The sequence below is a fragment of the Impatiens glandulifera genome, chromosome 1 (assembly GCF_907164915.1).
Source record: "Impatiens glandulifera chromosome 1, dImpGla2.1, whole genome shotgun sequence".
Classification (NCBI taxonomy): Eukaryota; Viridiplantae; Streptophyta; class Magnoliopsida; order Ericales; family Balsaminaceae; genus Impatiens; species Impatiens glandulifera.
Genome location: NC_061862.1, coordinates 21011465 through 21028524, shown reverse-complemented (window position 1 = coordinate 21028524; position 17060 = coordinate 21011465). Strand labels below are relative to the sequence as shown.

The 17060-nt window shown below is 28.4% G+C and overlaps 1 protein-coding gene across 1 annotated transcript; it reads left to right on the top strand.

The window, feature by feature from the left end:
• Window positions 1-608: 608 nt before the first annotated feature.
• On the top strand, window positions 609-3012 carry LOC124920581 (fatty acyl-CoA reductase 3-like). Its single transcript, XM_047461096.1, has 10 exons — window positions 609-699; window positions 773-876; window positions 954-1168; window positions 1292-1392; window positions 1532-1724; window positions 1811-1972; window positions 2069-2150; window positions 2256-2534; window positions 2638-2768; window positions 2859-3012. Exons 1-10 carry the CDS (start codon window positions 609-611, stop codon window positions 3010-3012), a joined length of 1512 nt encoding a protein of 503 aa, XP_047317052.1.
• The last annotated feature ends 14048 nt before the right edge of the window (window positions 3013-17060 follow it).

The following is a 17060-nucleotide window of genomic DNA, read 5'->3' as shown; positions in this document are numbered from 1 at the left end:
TATTTTTCAACATTCAAATAATCCAAATCCAAATAAGCTCTCAATTGAGTTGATTTTTTTAAAAATTAAATATTTTAAAATTAGGTATACTTCAAGGACTGATATATGTAACATAAGGCAGTGTCATCAATAATTAGGTGAAATTCGGTTTGGGTTATTTGAATAACCAAAATCAAAATTGGTTACTCACTCTCCTCTCACCCATCATACTTATTATTCGATTCATTAATCAAAATAATAAAATATTATTTATTTTAAATATATTTTTTTATTTTTTTTCATTATATATTAATATATACCTTTAAATTTTTTACTAAAAAAATTTAAACCTCTTCAAAATTATCACTAATAATTATTTTTTCAAATAACAAATTTATTTAAATAATCTAAATCCAAATAAGGCTTAAGTTTTAATAATGTGTAAGAAATCAATAAAAATTCTAAAATACATATATATATATATATATATATATATATATATATATATATATATATATATGATATGATGATCATCAATCTTCCATATAAATTTGGATCCTTCTCTCCTCCCACCTGCTACCTAGCTAATTATTATTATTATTATTATTATTATAATAGTGTTTTCTTCAATGGCGTCTCTACCAGAAGATAAGCAAAATCCTCATCTTTTTCATAATATGACCATTTTGGTCACTGGCGCTACTGGTTTCTTGGCTAAACGTACGTATCTACATTATATATATACGTCTTTGTTTACTTATGTATAATTAATTATATATTCAATATTATATAGTATTTGTGGAGAAGATGGTAAGAACTCAGTCAGATTTCAAGAAAATGTATCTTCTAATCAGAGCAGATGATGTTTCATCAGCCAATCAACGCCTACTAGATGAGGTAATTAATAATTAATATATTTATGGAATTCATTTAACTAATTAATTAAAAGTAATCATGACTAATGTAATTAACAGGTGATAGAAAAAGAATTATTTGGAATTGTTGGAGAGCAATGGGGAGCAGATGAACTTAAATCTTTCATTGCTGAAAAAATAGTTGCAGTTCCTGGGGACATAAGATCCTTAGATTTCGGGATTAAGGGCGATGACTCAAATATTATGCTTCAAAACATGCTTACGGATATTAACGTTATTGTTCATTCTGCCGCCACTCTCCAATTTGATGGAAGGTAGTACTTTAAATAATTATTAATCATATTCTTAATTAGAAAAAGAAAATATAGTGAATGTGACAAATTGATATATATATATTGACATGCATGTATATATGTAATATGTGAATATTAATGCAGATATGATGATGCAATAAACACAAACCTGAAGGGAACTATGAACGTGTTGAGCTTTGCCCAAAAATGCACAAACCTAAAATTGCTTCTCCATGTTTCCACTGGTCAGATCCCTCTACCCTCCTTTGTTTCAAAACTTTGATAATATAACTTCATTTATAGATGGTCGATATTGATTGTCGCTAATATCTAATATTTTACTAGTGTGATTTAGCTTCGTGTATAATCTCTCTTTGTCGTCAGCTTACGTATGTGGAGAAAGGGAGGGATACATATCAGAGAAACCGTTTAATATGGGTGAAAGCCTCAATGAAGTTGATGGATTAAACATCGAGACCGAGATTAAAATGATGGAAGAACAGTTGAGTGAACTTAAGGCTAATAAAGCCACTGAAAATGAAGTTAAGTTGGCTATGAAAGACATGGGCATGCAAAGGTTATTATTAAATTGGATATCATTGATGATCTTCGTGTACGTAATAAATCAATATCATTTAATTTATTCACGAATGAATTTTACAGGGCAAAAAAGTATGGCTGGCCAAATACATATGTTTTTACAAAAGCTATGACTGAAATGTGGTTAGGACATTGGAAAGGAGATATTCCTTTGGTTATCATGCGCCCAACTATAGTAACTTGCACCTTAAAAGACCCTTTTCCTGGTTGGATGCAAGGCTTCGGGTATTTAGATTCTCAAGAATTAATTAAGAAAAACAATTTTCATTATTCCATAATTGACAAATTCCAAATATAGATGGTCTCTTGGTTTTCTTATAGATCAATCAATGGATTCATTATAGCTTATGGCAAAGGAATAATGAAATACCTCTCATTTGATCCACAAGCAAATATGGATATGGTACTCATATGTTTAACTGTCTATTATATATCCAATTTCATTTAAGGACAATAATAAAGTCAAATGTTAAAACGAAATGAAAAGAAATGTGGTTTTGATTTTCAGATACCAGGGGATATGGTTGTAAATGCAATTATTTGTGCAATTATAGTGAATATGAAACAATTAAATCTTGGTGATACAATAATCTATCACATCAGCTCTTCTTTGAGAAACCGAATCAACTATGGTCGTTTTGTAAGTCTTAACTTCAAATATTTCACCATGAATCCTTGGTTTGACAAAAATGGTAAGATGATTAAGGTTGCTCATGAACTTCAATCATTTCACACATTTGCGGCCTTTCATACATACATGAAATTCTATTACTTGATGCCATTGAAGGTGAACAACCATTCTTTCATTTCACCTATTATCTAGTTAAGTTTTAAATAATTTTGTGTCCAATAATAAAAGTAAAATAAAGTATATTTTGTTAATTGAACAGGTTTTGCAGTTGGTGAACAAAGTAACACGCCTATCAATAATAGAAACCACATTCGCCAACCTTAATAAAGGTGTCAATTTTGTGATACGGCTAGCTCATGTATACCAACCTTACACGTATTTCAAGTCAATGTAAGTCAAAATTATGACCATAATTTTTTTCTGTTTATATATTTTGATTTGACAAATTTATACAATATTTATTATTATTAACTTATACAGTTTTGAAGACAACAACACCGAAAAGTTACGAGAGGAGGTGAGAAGAATCTACGAGATAGATGAAAGTATGTTTGATTTTCATCCGGGGTCGATTGATTGGGAGGATTATTTGATGAATACACAGTTTCCGGCCACAGTGAAAAAGTTATTCTAAAAATATTGATGTTCTTCTTCTCTTCCTACCTTAAATAAATCTGTATTGGTTAATGTTGAATTAATAATTATTATTTTCATGTAATGTTCTTTGAATGCATCAAAACCTATTTCTTCTATACTTCTATCTATTGTATCCTTTCAATACGTTCATACTACCAAAGTTGTGCTTGTAATAAATGTTTTATCGTCTAATAAGAAGTTTAATTTAATGTGTTCATAATAAATGGTTTATTCTCTTATTGGATTGAAGGCCAATTGTTTTATTCTCGTTTTGGATTGAATAAAGGACGCGCAGAAGCATTAAGTTTTGTTTATCTGAACAATATGAATTCCTTTCCAACGAATTTAATTACTGTTAAAGGGAAATGGAATGGCTAATGTTGACAATCCCCATCGGCATATAGAACCAATACCTATGGTTTCAAGAACTTTTTTCACTAGTTCAACAAGTTCCTTCCCATGTTTTTTTAGCCCTATATTCAATAATCATCCTATTATCTCTCTCGATCATGAACAAATTATCTAGTTGTAATGGCTCGGAATTGATAAATTAATTTAGTCTTTATTTTTTGATTTGATTTAATATTTTGTATGATCTAAATTCTCGTGTTTAATTTTTTTTAATTAATGATATAATTATATATTTTATATATATTTTATAAAATTTACAAATAATATATTTATTTTAATTTTTAGGGGCCACAAAATTTGAATTTACATAAAGCACTCAATAACTATAATTAACTACTAAATATAATAAAAAGATGTCTTATTCCATTTTCTCCGCCATCACTGTGACTCAATTATAGATTTATAATTATCTTATCTTGGGTGATAGAAAAGAATAACTCCTCAAGGTTATCAGTTAAATAATCACACTTGAATTATTTAAAAATAAAAACAATTCAAGAACCATTTCCTACTCTCACTACTCGATATTTAATGTCTCTGGAATTATCACCAAATTATTCACACGCTTTGTCGTGTCCATACTGAATAATACAATTTATCTAATTTTTTAAATATATAATAGTATTATTAATTATATATATATTTTTTATCTCACCGTATTATAATATATTAATTATTTATATTTTATTTTATATTATATATAAATATTAATTATATAATTAATTAATTAATAAATTTTGTAACTATAAGTCTTGCTATTCGTTAGTTAGGTCGTCAGTCTTTTTGATATATTTTATGAAAATATTTATATATATATATTATATATATGAAATATTTTGTTATATATTTAATTCGAAAATATAAATTTATAATTATTAATTATAAAAAAATATTTAAAATAAAATATTTAAAATTTTAGTGGTTACAAAATTTAATTTTTTATAGTTCACATACTTTTTTTCCTCTCTATCTAAACGACATTTGGAATACATTAAACTTAATTTATTCATTTGGTTTTGTTAATTGCTAGCCATTGAGAGCTTGAGCACCAATAAAATTTCATCATTCCAAAAAACAAAACTATGCTATTTCTTGTGATATTTGGTAGGGTAGTGCCGGTTAGCTTTATTTACTATCTGTAAAAATTATTTTTGCTGTAGTTACTCTGCACCTCTACGGTTGTTGAAAGAGTGGGACCTGATTTGGTGAACACTGTGTATTAATATTTATATAAATGGTATATATAATATAAAATTGGACCTGATTGGGTGAAAGTAATTTATATATATGTTTTAAATATTTCTAACTTAATTAAGTATTATTTCATTCTACCCTTTATAAATTATATCTCTTAATTCATTAAAAAGTTATTTTTATTTTATTTATTTTAAAATTTATTTCATCATTATATATTACTATATTTTTTTTAAATACCAAACAAGACTATTTAAATAATACAACAATTATTCTAATAACCAAAAAAAAGTAAAACATCTTCATCCTAACTAGTACAGAACAAGTGCCAAAAAAACATTTATAAATAAGTTAGATAACATAGTGCAATACTTTCAATCATATTTAATACTCCTCCCACCTAATTAAGTAATTATTAAACTTTCATTTGTTATTTGTTATAATAGAATCCTTGAAAATAACGTAAATAATAAATATATTATTATTTTAAGTGGTTTATCAAAATAAAACTTAGTTACGTCCACCAAAAAGAAAATGTTATTGGGAAGATTGTTACAGAGATAATATCATAATAAATTAGGATTATAACACGAGTTTATATAACACTAGGTCCCTTGAAACCCTAATACAAAAACCTTAAAAAATAGATAATTGAGTCGGCCCATTAATAAATCACAACTATTCAAGTCTATTCAACAAATATACACCTTGACTTGAATTCTCTCAGATGTCCCAAGTGCCTTTGTCAATGCTCAGATGGCCCATATACATTCGTCGATATCTGATGACCCATGTGCATTAGTCAATATCATATGGCCCAGATGCTTCCGTCGATGTTGGATGTCCTAATTGAATTAGTCAATGTCAGATGGCCCAGAAGCATTAATCAATGTCGAATGGTCGATGCCAGATAGCCCAAATGCATTAGTCAATGTCATATGGCTTAAATGCATTAGTCAATACCAAATTACCCATATGTATTAACCAATGTCAAAATGGCTCAATTTTTTTTCTCTCTTCTAGAGTTGCAACTAGGGCAAATTAATAGTTTCTGACGTTAAGCAAACCCAAACAAAGTTGGAACTTGCTATGAGACTAACTCCGAAATATGATTCTTGTGAAGTGATTATATATCATCTCTCATTGTTCAAACCATTGTGTAGCTTTAAAAATATATACAACTTCTTTGTAGGTGGATAGTTTAGATGTATCCACCTCCAACTCAACAACTCGTAGTTCATAACCATGTTAGTTTCTTTAATCTAAATCTTTAATCCTTAAGTCTATAATCTATATACTTTATGTCGATAAATTGAGATAAACTGTAATTGCGGAAACATACCTGGATCTTGAATGAAGAACGATCCATTAAGTCGTTCTTCGTTATTCTCTTCTTCTTAATCTTCTCTAGATCTTGGATCTTCTTGTTCTGGATCTAGACCTGATTGTAATGTAGATCTTCTTATTCTAAATCTGGATCTGGATCGGAATGTCTGATGTGGGTGGGGTTTAAGTCTTCCAACCCTATATCGATAGCCCTTTAGTGTTCTTGAGAGATGAACCTAAAATCTTATTTTCGATGAGAGAAACAAATAGGTAGGCTATCTATATGAGTTGGGGACCTAGCCCTAATATACCCATTTATTATTCGGCCCATTTACGAAATAATAAATGGTATTTCTGCTTCTACACAAATAATCCTTATATTTATTATAGATGTCTAAATAAGCCCCATAATCTTTATACTTTAATAGATCACTTTAATTGGGCTTTAATCTTTATTATGATAACAACTAATATACAATTATAAATAATATATGTACCCAAATATTGGAAATAATTCCAACAATCTCCCACTTGGGTCATATAATATTTCCATCAATTGTATATTATAACCTTAAGAGCTCAAAATATTGTTATCATTTCCAAATACATCTATATCAATATCATCCATCAATTATATCAACATAGAATTAAAACGATTTTTGTTACATTAATTCGTAACTAAACCCTCAATAGTCACATATGTCAATACAATCAAATGACATAGATTAAACAAGGGTGTGTAGTGTGGATTAACATGTAGTGTGATCTTTCACATGTCTAATACCAACTGGTCCTCCTTTAATCCCTATAGAGATCAATCTGAATAATTTTATAATCTTTATATCTTTAAAACTAAATCTTTAATTTCTTTATAAACTGATTCTTTAATGTGCACATAAATTCTAAATGATATCTATACAAGCATCACAATACAAACTCCCACTAAAACTGTATATCATCTAAATATGCAATATGCAATATCCATATGAACAATATGTTCATGAAAGACCTCGGATAGCAAATATTTAGAGAACTGATCCGTAATTTTAGAGTTTGTCCAAATATGCTAATTAGATAAGTAAACATTCTAAATTCTTTATTTTCCAAATAGTTCGACTTAGTCGAACTCATATTACTCTTAAACTAAAAGAACTGTAAATTATTGTCACGTAATATCTTTAGTGGTCTTTTTATATCATTCATAATTTGCAACCCCGTGACAAAATTTTGCAGTCATATTCTTTAATTGGATGCCACAAAACACCTAATAAATTCTGCCATCATGTTGAAATAATTTGAGTGTCTGCTTAACACTCTTACAAATAATTTATTCTTTAAACTAATAATTAAACTAAAATTATGTGACATGAATTTCCGACTGTTTTGGTATCCAACAAAATTCGAATCAAAATACCAAATGATCTATATCCGATTCGATTCACTATATTTACTTGTTTGGTTGCTTTCTTAATGATCCAAACTAGGATCCTTTAAGTATTTGTCCAACATCATAAATATACTTAATTTCTTGATTCATATAATCTTGAGCATACATTAGATTCTTGTTTAAGGAGTATTATGTATATATTTGTTTTCAAGGCTAATCTTGAAGTACTTATGAGACTAAATTTGTCTCTAGATCTTTCAAAATATCTAATAATTAACATCTAGAAATTCTTTAGTCTACTTTATTTTCTTTAGACCTATAAGGCCTGACCTTATCTGGACAACCCCAAAAGAATTCACTAGTTGTTTTAGTTGAATCTTTATTCCATATATAAGTTGTAATTCTTAACTCTTCCTTCCAAATGAATCAATTACATGAAGATATTTCATAAATGTTTGTTTCCAAATAAAAAAGTATCTAAAGTAGTTCTTTATTTCTTCATCTTTAATATGAATTGTCAATGCCCATGCCGATGTTTCTTTCACCATCAAATGACTTTTGACAATTAACTCAACCGTACATCAACACATTTACTTTAGTAATACTGAAGTTACCATCAAATGTGTATGAGTACTGAAGTTAAATTACTCTTAGAACAAACAAAACAAACTATAATATGTATTCTTTTATGCACCACTTTCTTTAGTAATTTTCTTTTAGGTGCAATATCTGCAATTCTTACAATTTCATTTCTTTATTATGTATTAAGGTATTTGCTAAGTGAACACTATATATGTTATTTTTGTTTCAATCTTTTATTTTTCTTACACAGAATTGATGTGAGTTCATATAGAGACTATGTCTCCCTTTAGACAACTAAAATTCACATCAATTAACTTAAGTGTAAATAAGAAAATCTAAATTAGATGCATTAGAATACACTATTGTAACTCTAACTTTAATGCATTACTTTTGAAACAAAATAAAACATATATTATTTATGAAATCTTTATTCTAATAATACCCTTAGCAATTTTAACCCTTTTAGATATAATTCTTAAAAATACAACAAATTCTAAATATGTCTTAAAAATTATATCATATAAAATGAACTTAAGATGTTGACAAGAAAATAATCCGTATAAGCAGAAGTGTTAACTTGATTAGATAACAAAACAAATGAACAATCATACTCACAAAATTTTAATAATCACATAAATTCAAAATAATGGTAAATCTCATCATAAGATACCAAACGCAACATTAATATTTAGTCTTTGAACATTAAATATTAACTTGCAAACGGTACTCTTTTGTAGTAATCAAATATTAACAATAAGTCCTGTCAAACAATTGGTTATCTTTGGATATTCCAATTATTCACATGGCCCACCGAATAATTGTTACATATTTATTACCACATGTGCATAATGTTATTCTGACCAATTATTTATCTTCCTTTGGGCCGATTAAATAACCGCATGAAATACATACACACTACCTTCTTAATTTATAAAACATATTAACCTTCACAAGAGAGCCTACTTTGGTAGGATGTTGCTTCAATTAATTGATTTAATAAATTAATAACTTATGTACATATTTTAAGTGTATAACTCGACCAATGATTAAACTTCCTTTTGTCCGATTAATAATTGCATAGTTACAAACATAGCCGTCTTAATCTTTTAAAACAAATATGTTCTATAAATTAATAATTTGTACATTATTTAATTTTGCAATCCGACCAATTATTACCTTCCTTTGGGCCGATTAACAACCGCATAATTACAAATTCAAGTGGGCCTAAAATTGTACCAAATTTTGAATGTGTTATTAATACCGAAAATCCGAATGTTATTTTATGTATCAAAATTGCATATGTGTTACACAAAACAAATAATTGTGATTTACTAATCACTCAATTATTTTTAATATCAATCAACACAATATATATATAAAGACCGAAATATGTATATATAAATGTGTAATATAACATGATTGATTATTCATCCAAATATAATAATAATAATAAATAATTAAATAATCAATTACACAAGTTACTTAAAATTCTAATTTTATCAATTATTAGGTTAATTAATTTCCTTAATTCTTGATAACTAACTTAATTCTTGATAAATAACTTATTGATATTTATTTATTCTTTAATTGTAAATTATTATTATTAATAAAATAATAATCTCTTTATTCTTTACTCTTTTTTTTCTTAATTTCTGAATACATTTAATTAAGTCATAAATAAATAAATGTATGTATTCATCCGTTTTTATATTAATTCAATAAATAAATTATTCTAAAATTCAAAATTCCTGTAATTAATTCGGTTAAGATTCTTTATAATTATTATTAAATTCATACACAATATATATATATATATAACCTAAATATATATAATATATTAATTAATATGTCCTTAATTAATTCTTTAATTATTAATTTGACCAATTCTTTTTAAACAAAATTAACATAGATTTCTCTCAATATATAATTAATTAATTCCTTAATTAATAATAATTAATCATAATTAATTATTATTCTAAAATCTGAATTCTTTAATTAATTATAATTAATAATTCCATATATATATATATATATTATATATAATATATATTTATTTAATTAATTATTTAAATAATAATTAATATAATAAATTCTATAATTAATAACAAATATATAACTTCAAATAAATATATATATAATAGAAATAATTTCTCCTTAATTATCTCACTTTTTATTTTATATATATTATTTAGAATTATTCATTAGTAAACCAAAAAAACCTATTCAACTTCCTTATTATCTTTATCATTATATGCTAGGTATTCAACTTTTTTATCCTTACTATTATCATTAAACCCTTAATATCTAAAATTATTTAAAATTATGTTTTTTCTTTATTTTAATCTAATCAAAAAATTTAGATCAATATATACATCAAATATTGTTATTATTCATTAATTCATTCTATCATTATCCGTTCTAGCTAAATTAAATGAAGAATATATATATATATATAAAATGTCTGCTCATATTCTAAAAAAAATTCTTATATCTCAATAAATAGATTGGACATAGAGAGGCTCTGATACAACTTGTTAGTTTCTTTAATTTAAATCTTTAATCCTTAAGTCTATAATCTATATATACTCTATGTTGATAAATTGAGATAAACTGTACATGCGGAAACATACTTGGATCTTGAATGAAGAACGGTCCATTAAGTCGTTCTTCGTTATTCTCTTCTTCTTAATCTTCTCTAGATCTTGGATCTTCTTGTTCTGGATCTATACTTGATTGTAATGTAGATCTTCTTATTCTATATCTAGACCTGGATCGAAATGTCTAATGTGGGTGGGGTTTAAGTCTTCCAACCCTATATTGATAGCCTTTAGTGTTCTTTAGAGATGAACCTAAAATCTTATAAATATGTACGCTATCTATATGGGTTTGGGACCTAGTCCTAATATACTCATTTATTTTTGGCCTATCAACGCAATAATAAATGGTATTAATGCTTCTACACAAATAATCCCCATATTTATTATAAATGTCTGAATAAGCCCCATAATCTTTATACTTTAATAGATCTATTTAATTGGGCTTTAATCTTTATTATGATAACAACTAATATACAATTATAAATAATATATGTAGCCAAATATTGGAAATAATTCCAACAAACCAACCATATTCTCATAATCGTATCTCCAAGGTGGTCTAACTCCAATCATCCTTAACCGACCGCCAGTTACACTCTGATTAATAGTTTTAGATGGTTGATAATCTAATTGTTCAGGCTTTGACATCTGACCCTCAACGTAGAGTTCTTTCTCCTTTTGTAAGTAATTTCTAACTCCACGTATTTATCAACACTACTACTTTCTCTTAGAGACTCCTCAATAGAGTCAAGTATATAAAGTTCTTATTAAAGATGATATTTTTACTCAGAATTACTTTTCTCTCAGATGGAGACCATACTTTATATCCTTTGACACCAACTCTATAGCCTATAAATACTATTTTATTTGCTCTTGACTCTAGTTTACCCTTACTGATATGATTCAAACCCGAGTAATTAACAGATTTTCCAGACCATACATCGTAAAGAGTTTTGTAATTAATCCTTGTGTGAGGCCCACAATTTATTAAATAACATGTTATAGTTCCCACCGCTGCCCAAAATCTCTTATTAGTATTGCATTAGAGAGCATGCACATTACTCTCTTTAGTAATGACTGATTCAATCTTTCAACTATATCATCATGTTGTGGTGTAAGCCTTACCGTGTGATGTCGAGCAATTCATATCCTTGCATAACTGATCAAAATCAGATGAACAAAACTTCAAACCATTGTAAGTTTGCAGCCTCTTGATCTTTTTCCCAATTTTATTTTCACCAATATTTTCCACTCCTTGAAGTATTTGAAAGTTTCCCCTTTATTTTTCATGAATAACAACCAAATCATCCTTGAAAAATCATCAATGATTATCAAGAAATATCTCTAACCTCCAAGAGATTCAATGCTAAACGAACCACAATAATTCGAATTGTTATAATCAAGTGTATCTTTTGTAAAGTGAATAGCATACTCAGAGATATTAAATTCTTATTAATAAGTGGAACATGGATGACCTCATTTAGTGCACATAATCTACCATCGTGTGTTTGATCTTGATTGAGTCAATCTTAACTGCCTTATAAACATGAATATTTGCCATAGAAACACTACCATCATCTACCTGTTTGTTAAGATTTGAACCACTCTCATATTGAACAAATATGATATAAAGCTTCAGAATCAAAAACTCATGCATAACTTGATGGGTGTGTTCATCTACCACTAGAGAAATATCATCATTAGATAATGAATTATCTTCTACAGTAGTTATAGAACTAGAACCAGATTTTTGCGGATTTTTCTTCAAAGAATATTCGTTCTCCAGTGTCCTTTCTCTTTATAGTAAGTACAGACATCATTCATCTTAGGACCTTTTGAAGTAAACGACTTATCCCTTTTCTTCTATTTCCCTCTCCCGTTACCTTCGCTGGTAAGAAACCCCGAAGCTTGATTGTCTATAACTGTATCAGCTGCTATATGGCCCAAATCCCTTGATTGAAGGACATACCTAACGTCTTTTAGATTTACTATATTCATCCAACAATGAAAGAATGAATAAAGTTTTCATATGATGGAGGAAAATATACTAACAAAATTAAGGCATCATCCTCATTATCAACCTTAACATTGATATTTCTTAATTCTAACATAATAGAATTTAATTGATCTGGGTGTTCTTTAATTTGCATACCTTCTTACATTCGTAGGGTGAACAAATGTTGCTTTAGAAACAACATCGTTGTGAGCAACTTCTTCATATAGAGGCTCTCCAACTTTAATCATAACTCAATGACCTTCTCCTCCTATAAGACATCGATGATGACATCATATTCTAGGTACAACATTATTGTTGAATGTGTCTTCTCCTTCAGAATGGTCATCTCATTGATTATATATGTTTTTTTCCGATACTTTCATCTCTCCTCATAGGCCTTATTACTATCTTCCATGTATTACAATATACTTTAATTCTTAATTACCACTCTATTACTTAATGAATAAACCCCATGTTTATTATAGGTCCAAGCTTTAATGATACTAGCATGTATTTCGTGCATTTGCACGAGTAATAATATAAAAAACCGTGAAGAAATATTACGGTAAAAATGAGATAGCATTTTTAATTTTATTTTTAACCGTTTTATGTTTATGGGCGGCTCAACCCACAATCCGACTCAAGTATCAATTTATTCTCAAATATATATCAATCATATAAAAAACTGTGAAAAAAATATTACGGTAAAAATGTGATAGCATTTTTTTTTTATTTTTAGTCGTTTTAAATTTATGGGTGGGACAAACCACAATCCGACTCAAGTATCCATTTACTCTCACATATATATCCAAATTAACCACAACTCTCGACCCTGCAATATGGACACTTTAAAATGAATCATCATTATATATATATATTAGTTAGTTAAAAAGTTGAACTTATATTGTTAAAATGTCCCGCGTTTATCAAATTTGGTGTTCAACTTAAAATATAAAGTGTTATTAGCCTAGTTTATTAAAGGGTTGTACTTGTTTTGTTAGGTTGAAAGTTCGAACCATATTTATAGCTTTTTTAATTTTATTTTTAACCGTTTTAAGTTTAAGGGCGGGTCAACCCACAATCCGACTCAAGTATCAATTTACTCTCACATATATATTCAAATTAACCACAACTCTCGACCCGACAATCCAGACACTTTAAAAATTAAGTATCATTATATATATATATATTAGTTAGTTAAAAAGTTGAACTTATATTGTTAAAATGTCCCGCGTTCATCAAATTTGGTGTTGAATTTAAAATATAAAGTGTTATTAGCCTAGTTGGTTAAATGGTTGTACTTGTTTTGTTAGGTTGCAAGTTCGAATCATATTTATAGCCTTTTAATTTTATTTTTAACCATTTTAAGTTTATGGACGGGTCAATCCACAATCCGACCCAAGTATCCATTTACTCTCACATATATATCCAAATTAGCCACAACTCTCGACCCGGCAATCCAGACATTTTAAAAATTAAGCATCATTATATATATATATTAGTTAGTTAAAAAATTGAACTTATATTATTAAAATATCCTGCGTTCATTAAATTTGGTGTTGAATTTAATAAATAAAGTGTTATTAGTCTAGTTGGTTAAAGGGTTGTACTTGTTTTGTTATGTTGTAAGTTAGAACCATACTTATAACTTTTTTAGTTTTATTTGTAACCGTTTTAAGTTTATGGGCGGGTCAACCCAAATCTGACCCAAGTATCCATTTACTCTCACATTTATATCCAAATTAATCATAGCTCTCGACCCGACAATCTGAACACTTTAAAATTAAGCATCATTATATATATATATATATATTTCTCAAGACAAAAAAAATTGTATACAAAACCAAATGAGAAAATATCAACTAAATAAAAGATTTACAAAAACAATAAACGTACGTACAACTAAAAATTATAATACGGAACTTGCGTACTACATTTTCCATAAAATTCTTTGGTGACATGCCTTTAGTCAAAGGATCAACAATCATTAATTCAGTGCTAACGTGCTCAATGACCACTTTCTTCTCTTTAACACGTTCTCTTATGGCTAAGTACTTAATGTCAATATGTTTATTTTGCCTACCACTTTTATTTTTCTTATCTATAAATACAACAATTGAATTATCACAGTACAATCTCAATGGCCTAGATAATTAATCCACAATTCTAAGTCTTGATATGAAATTCTTCAACTATACACCATGATTATTAGTTTCAAAACATGATACTAATTATGCTTCCATAGTAGAAGTGGCAATCAAAGTCTACTTTGCACTTCTCCAAGATATAGCTCCACTGGTAAGCATGAAAATATAACCAGATATTGATTTTCTAAAATCAACACAACCTGCAAAGTCTGAATCGGACTAGCCAATCACCTTTAAATTATTCGTTTGTCTGTATATGAGCATATAGTCTTTTGTCCTTGAAAGTATCTCAATACTTTCTTTGCAACTTTCCGGTGGTCAAGACCTGGATTACTCTAATATCTTCCTTACATCCTAACAGAAAATACATTGTTTGGTCTAGTGCAGACCTGAGCATACATAAGATGCCTCACCCATTTCCTTCATATCAAAGTTTCTTGAGAGAAATTGTTTCACCTCATATAACAAACCTTTATCATTAGTAGCAAGTAATATGTCATCCACATATAGCACTAGAAAACAAATATGGCTCCCACTAACCTTCTGATATATTCATTCATCCATAAGGTTCTCTTCAAAACCGAATGAAGTGATAACTTTATGGAATTTTAAATACCACTGACGGGAAGCCTGTTTCAGTCCATATATGGATTTATTAAGCTTGCAAATCAAATTCTCTTTACCACTAGATAAGAAACCTTCTGGTTGTTTCATAAAAACAACCTCATCTAGATCACCATTTAGGAAAGCCGTTTTCACATCCATTTGATGTAGCTCGAGGTCAAAATGAGCTACTAATGCCATAACTATTCGAAAAGAATCCTTTTTAGATACATGAGAAAAGGTCTTGGTATAATCAATTCCTTCTTTTTGAGTGAATCCTTTGACAACAACTCTTGCTTTATATCTCTCAATGTTTCTATTTGAGTCTTTCTTTGTTTTGAAGACCCATTTACAATCAATAGTTCGAAAACCATCAGGCAACTCGACGAGATTCCAGACTCTATTACATGACATAGAATCCATCTCATCTTTCATGGAATTATACCATAAGTCTGATTCCTTAGAACTCATGGCCTGTGAAATCGTCTCATCATCATTTTCGACTCCAATATTGTAGTCATTTTCTTGTAAATATACAATATAGTCACTAGGAATTGCTGACATTTTTATCCAAGTACCATTTGATCAATTTTCTCCTAAGTATCAAGATCTTGTTGTTCAATAGGTTGTTCAACAGGTTTAGGTATCTATTGAATTTCATGATCTACAAGATTAGGTTCAATATTTTGTGGAATATCTTGGACTAGTTGTTCAACATTTGCTTGAACTTGAGGCAAATTATTAACAACAATCACTCCATAATTCGAAGTGGTACACGAAACATATGAATAATCTTTCTTAGGACCAATATCCAGAGATTGATCACTCCCACTAATCAAGTCATTCTCAAGAATTTTTGTTCCTTGATTCCATAAACCTAATGTTATTAGACGGACAATAAAATTTGTGTCCCTTAGACCTATCGGCATATCCAACGAAATACTCACTAATAGTCCTTGAGTCCAACTTCTTTTCTTGAGGATTGTAAACTCTTACTTCAGACGGACATCCCCAGACGCGTACATGTCATAAACGCAGTTTCCAACCTTTGAATAACTCAAAGGGCGTCTTTTGGACGGCCTTTGTTGAAACTCGATTTAATATGTACATTGTTGTCTTAAGAGATTTAGTCCATAAAGACTTAGGAAGTTTGGAGCTAAAAAGCATACTACGCACCATGTCCAATAATGTTCAATTTCTTCTTTTGGCTATACCATTTTGGTTCAGAGAACCATGCATAGTATATTGGGCAATAATCCCATTTTCTTGAAGAAATCTCGCAAATAGACCAGATGCTTGTCCATTCTTAGTGTATCTACTATAGTATTCTTCATCTCTATCTGATCTCATGATTTTAATTTGTTTTCCACATTGTTTCTCTACCTCATCTTTAAAGATTTTAAAAGCATCAAGTGCTTCATTCTTATTATTAAGTAAGTAGAGATACATATATCTTGAGTAATCGTTTATAAATGTGATAAAGTACTTATCTTTGTATGCATCCATATCTGGACTACAAATACCTGTATGAATGATTTTCACTATATCAGAACTTCTCTTGGCACCTTTCTTAGACTTGTTTGTCTATTTTCCTTAATACATTCAATACAAGTCTCAAAATCAATAAAATCTAGAGTACCGAGTACCCCATCATTCACTAATCTTTTAACTCTATCAATGGAGATATGTCTCAATCTCTGATGCCACAACATAGAGGATTCTTCATTCACAACACATCTTTTAACACCAATAGTATTATGAACGTGCATGGTATCTAAATTGTGATCATTTTTCAAATTAAAA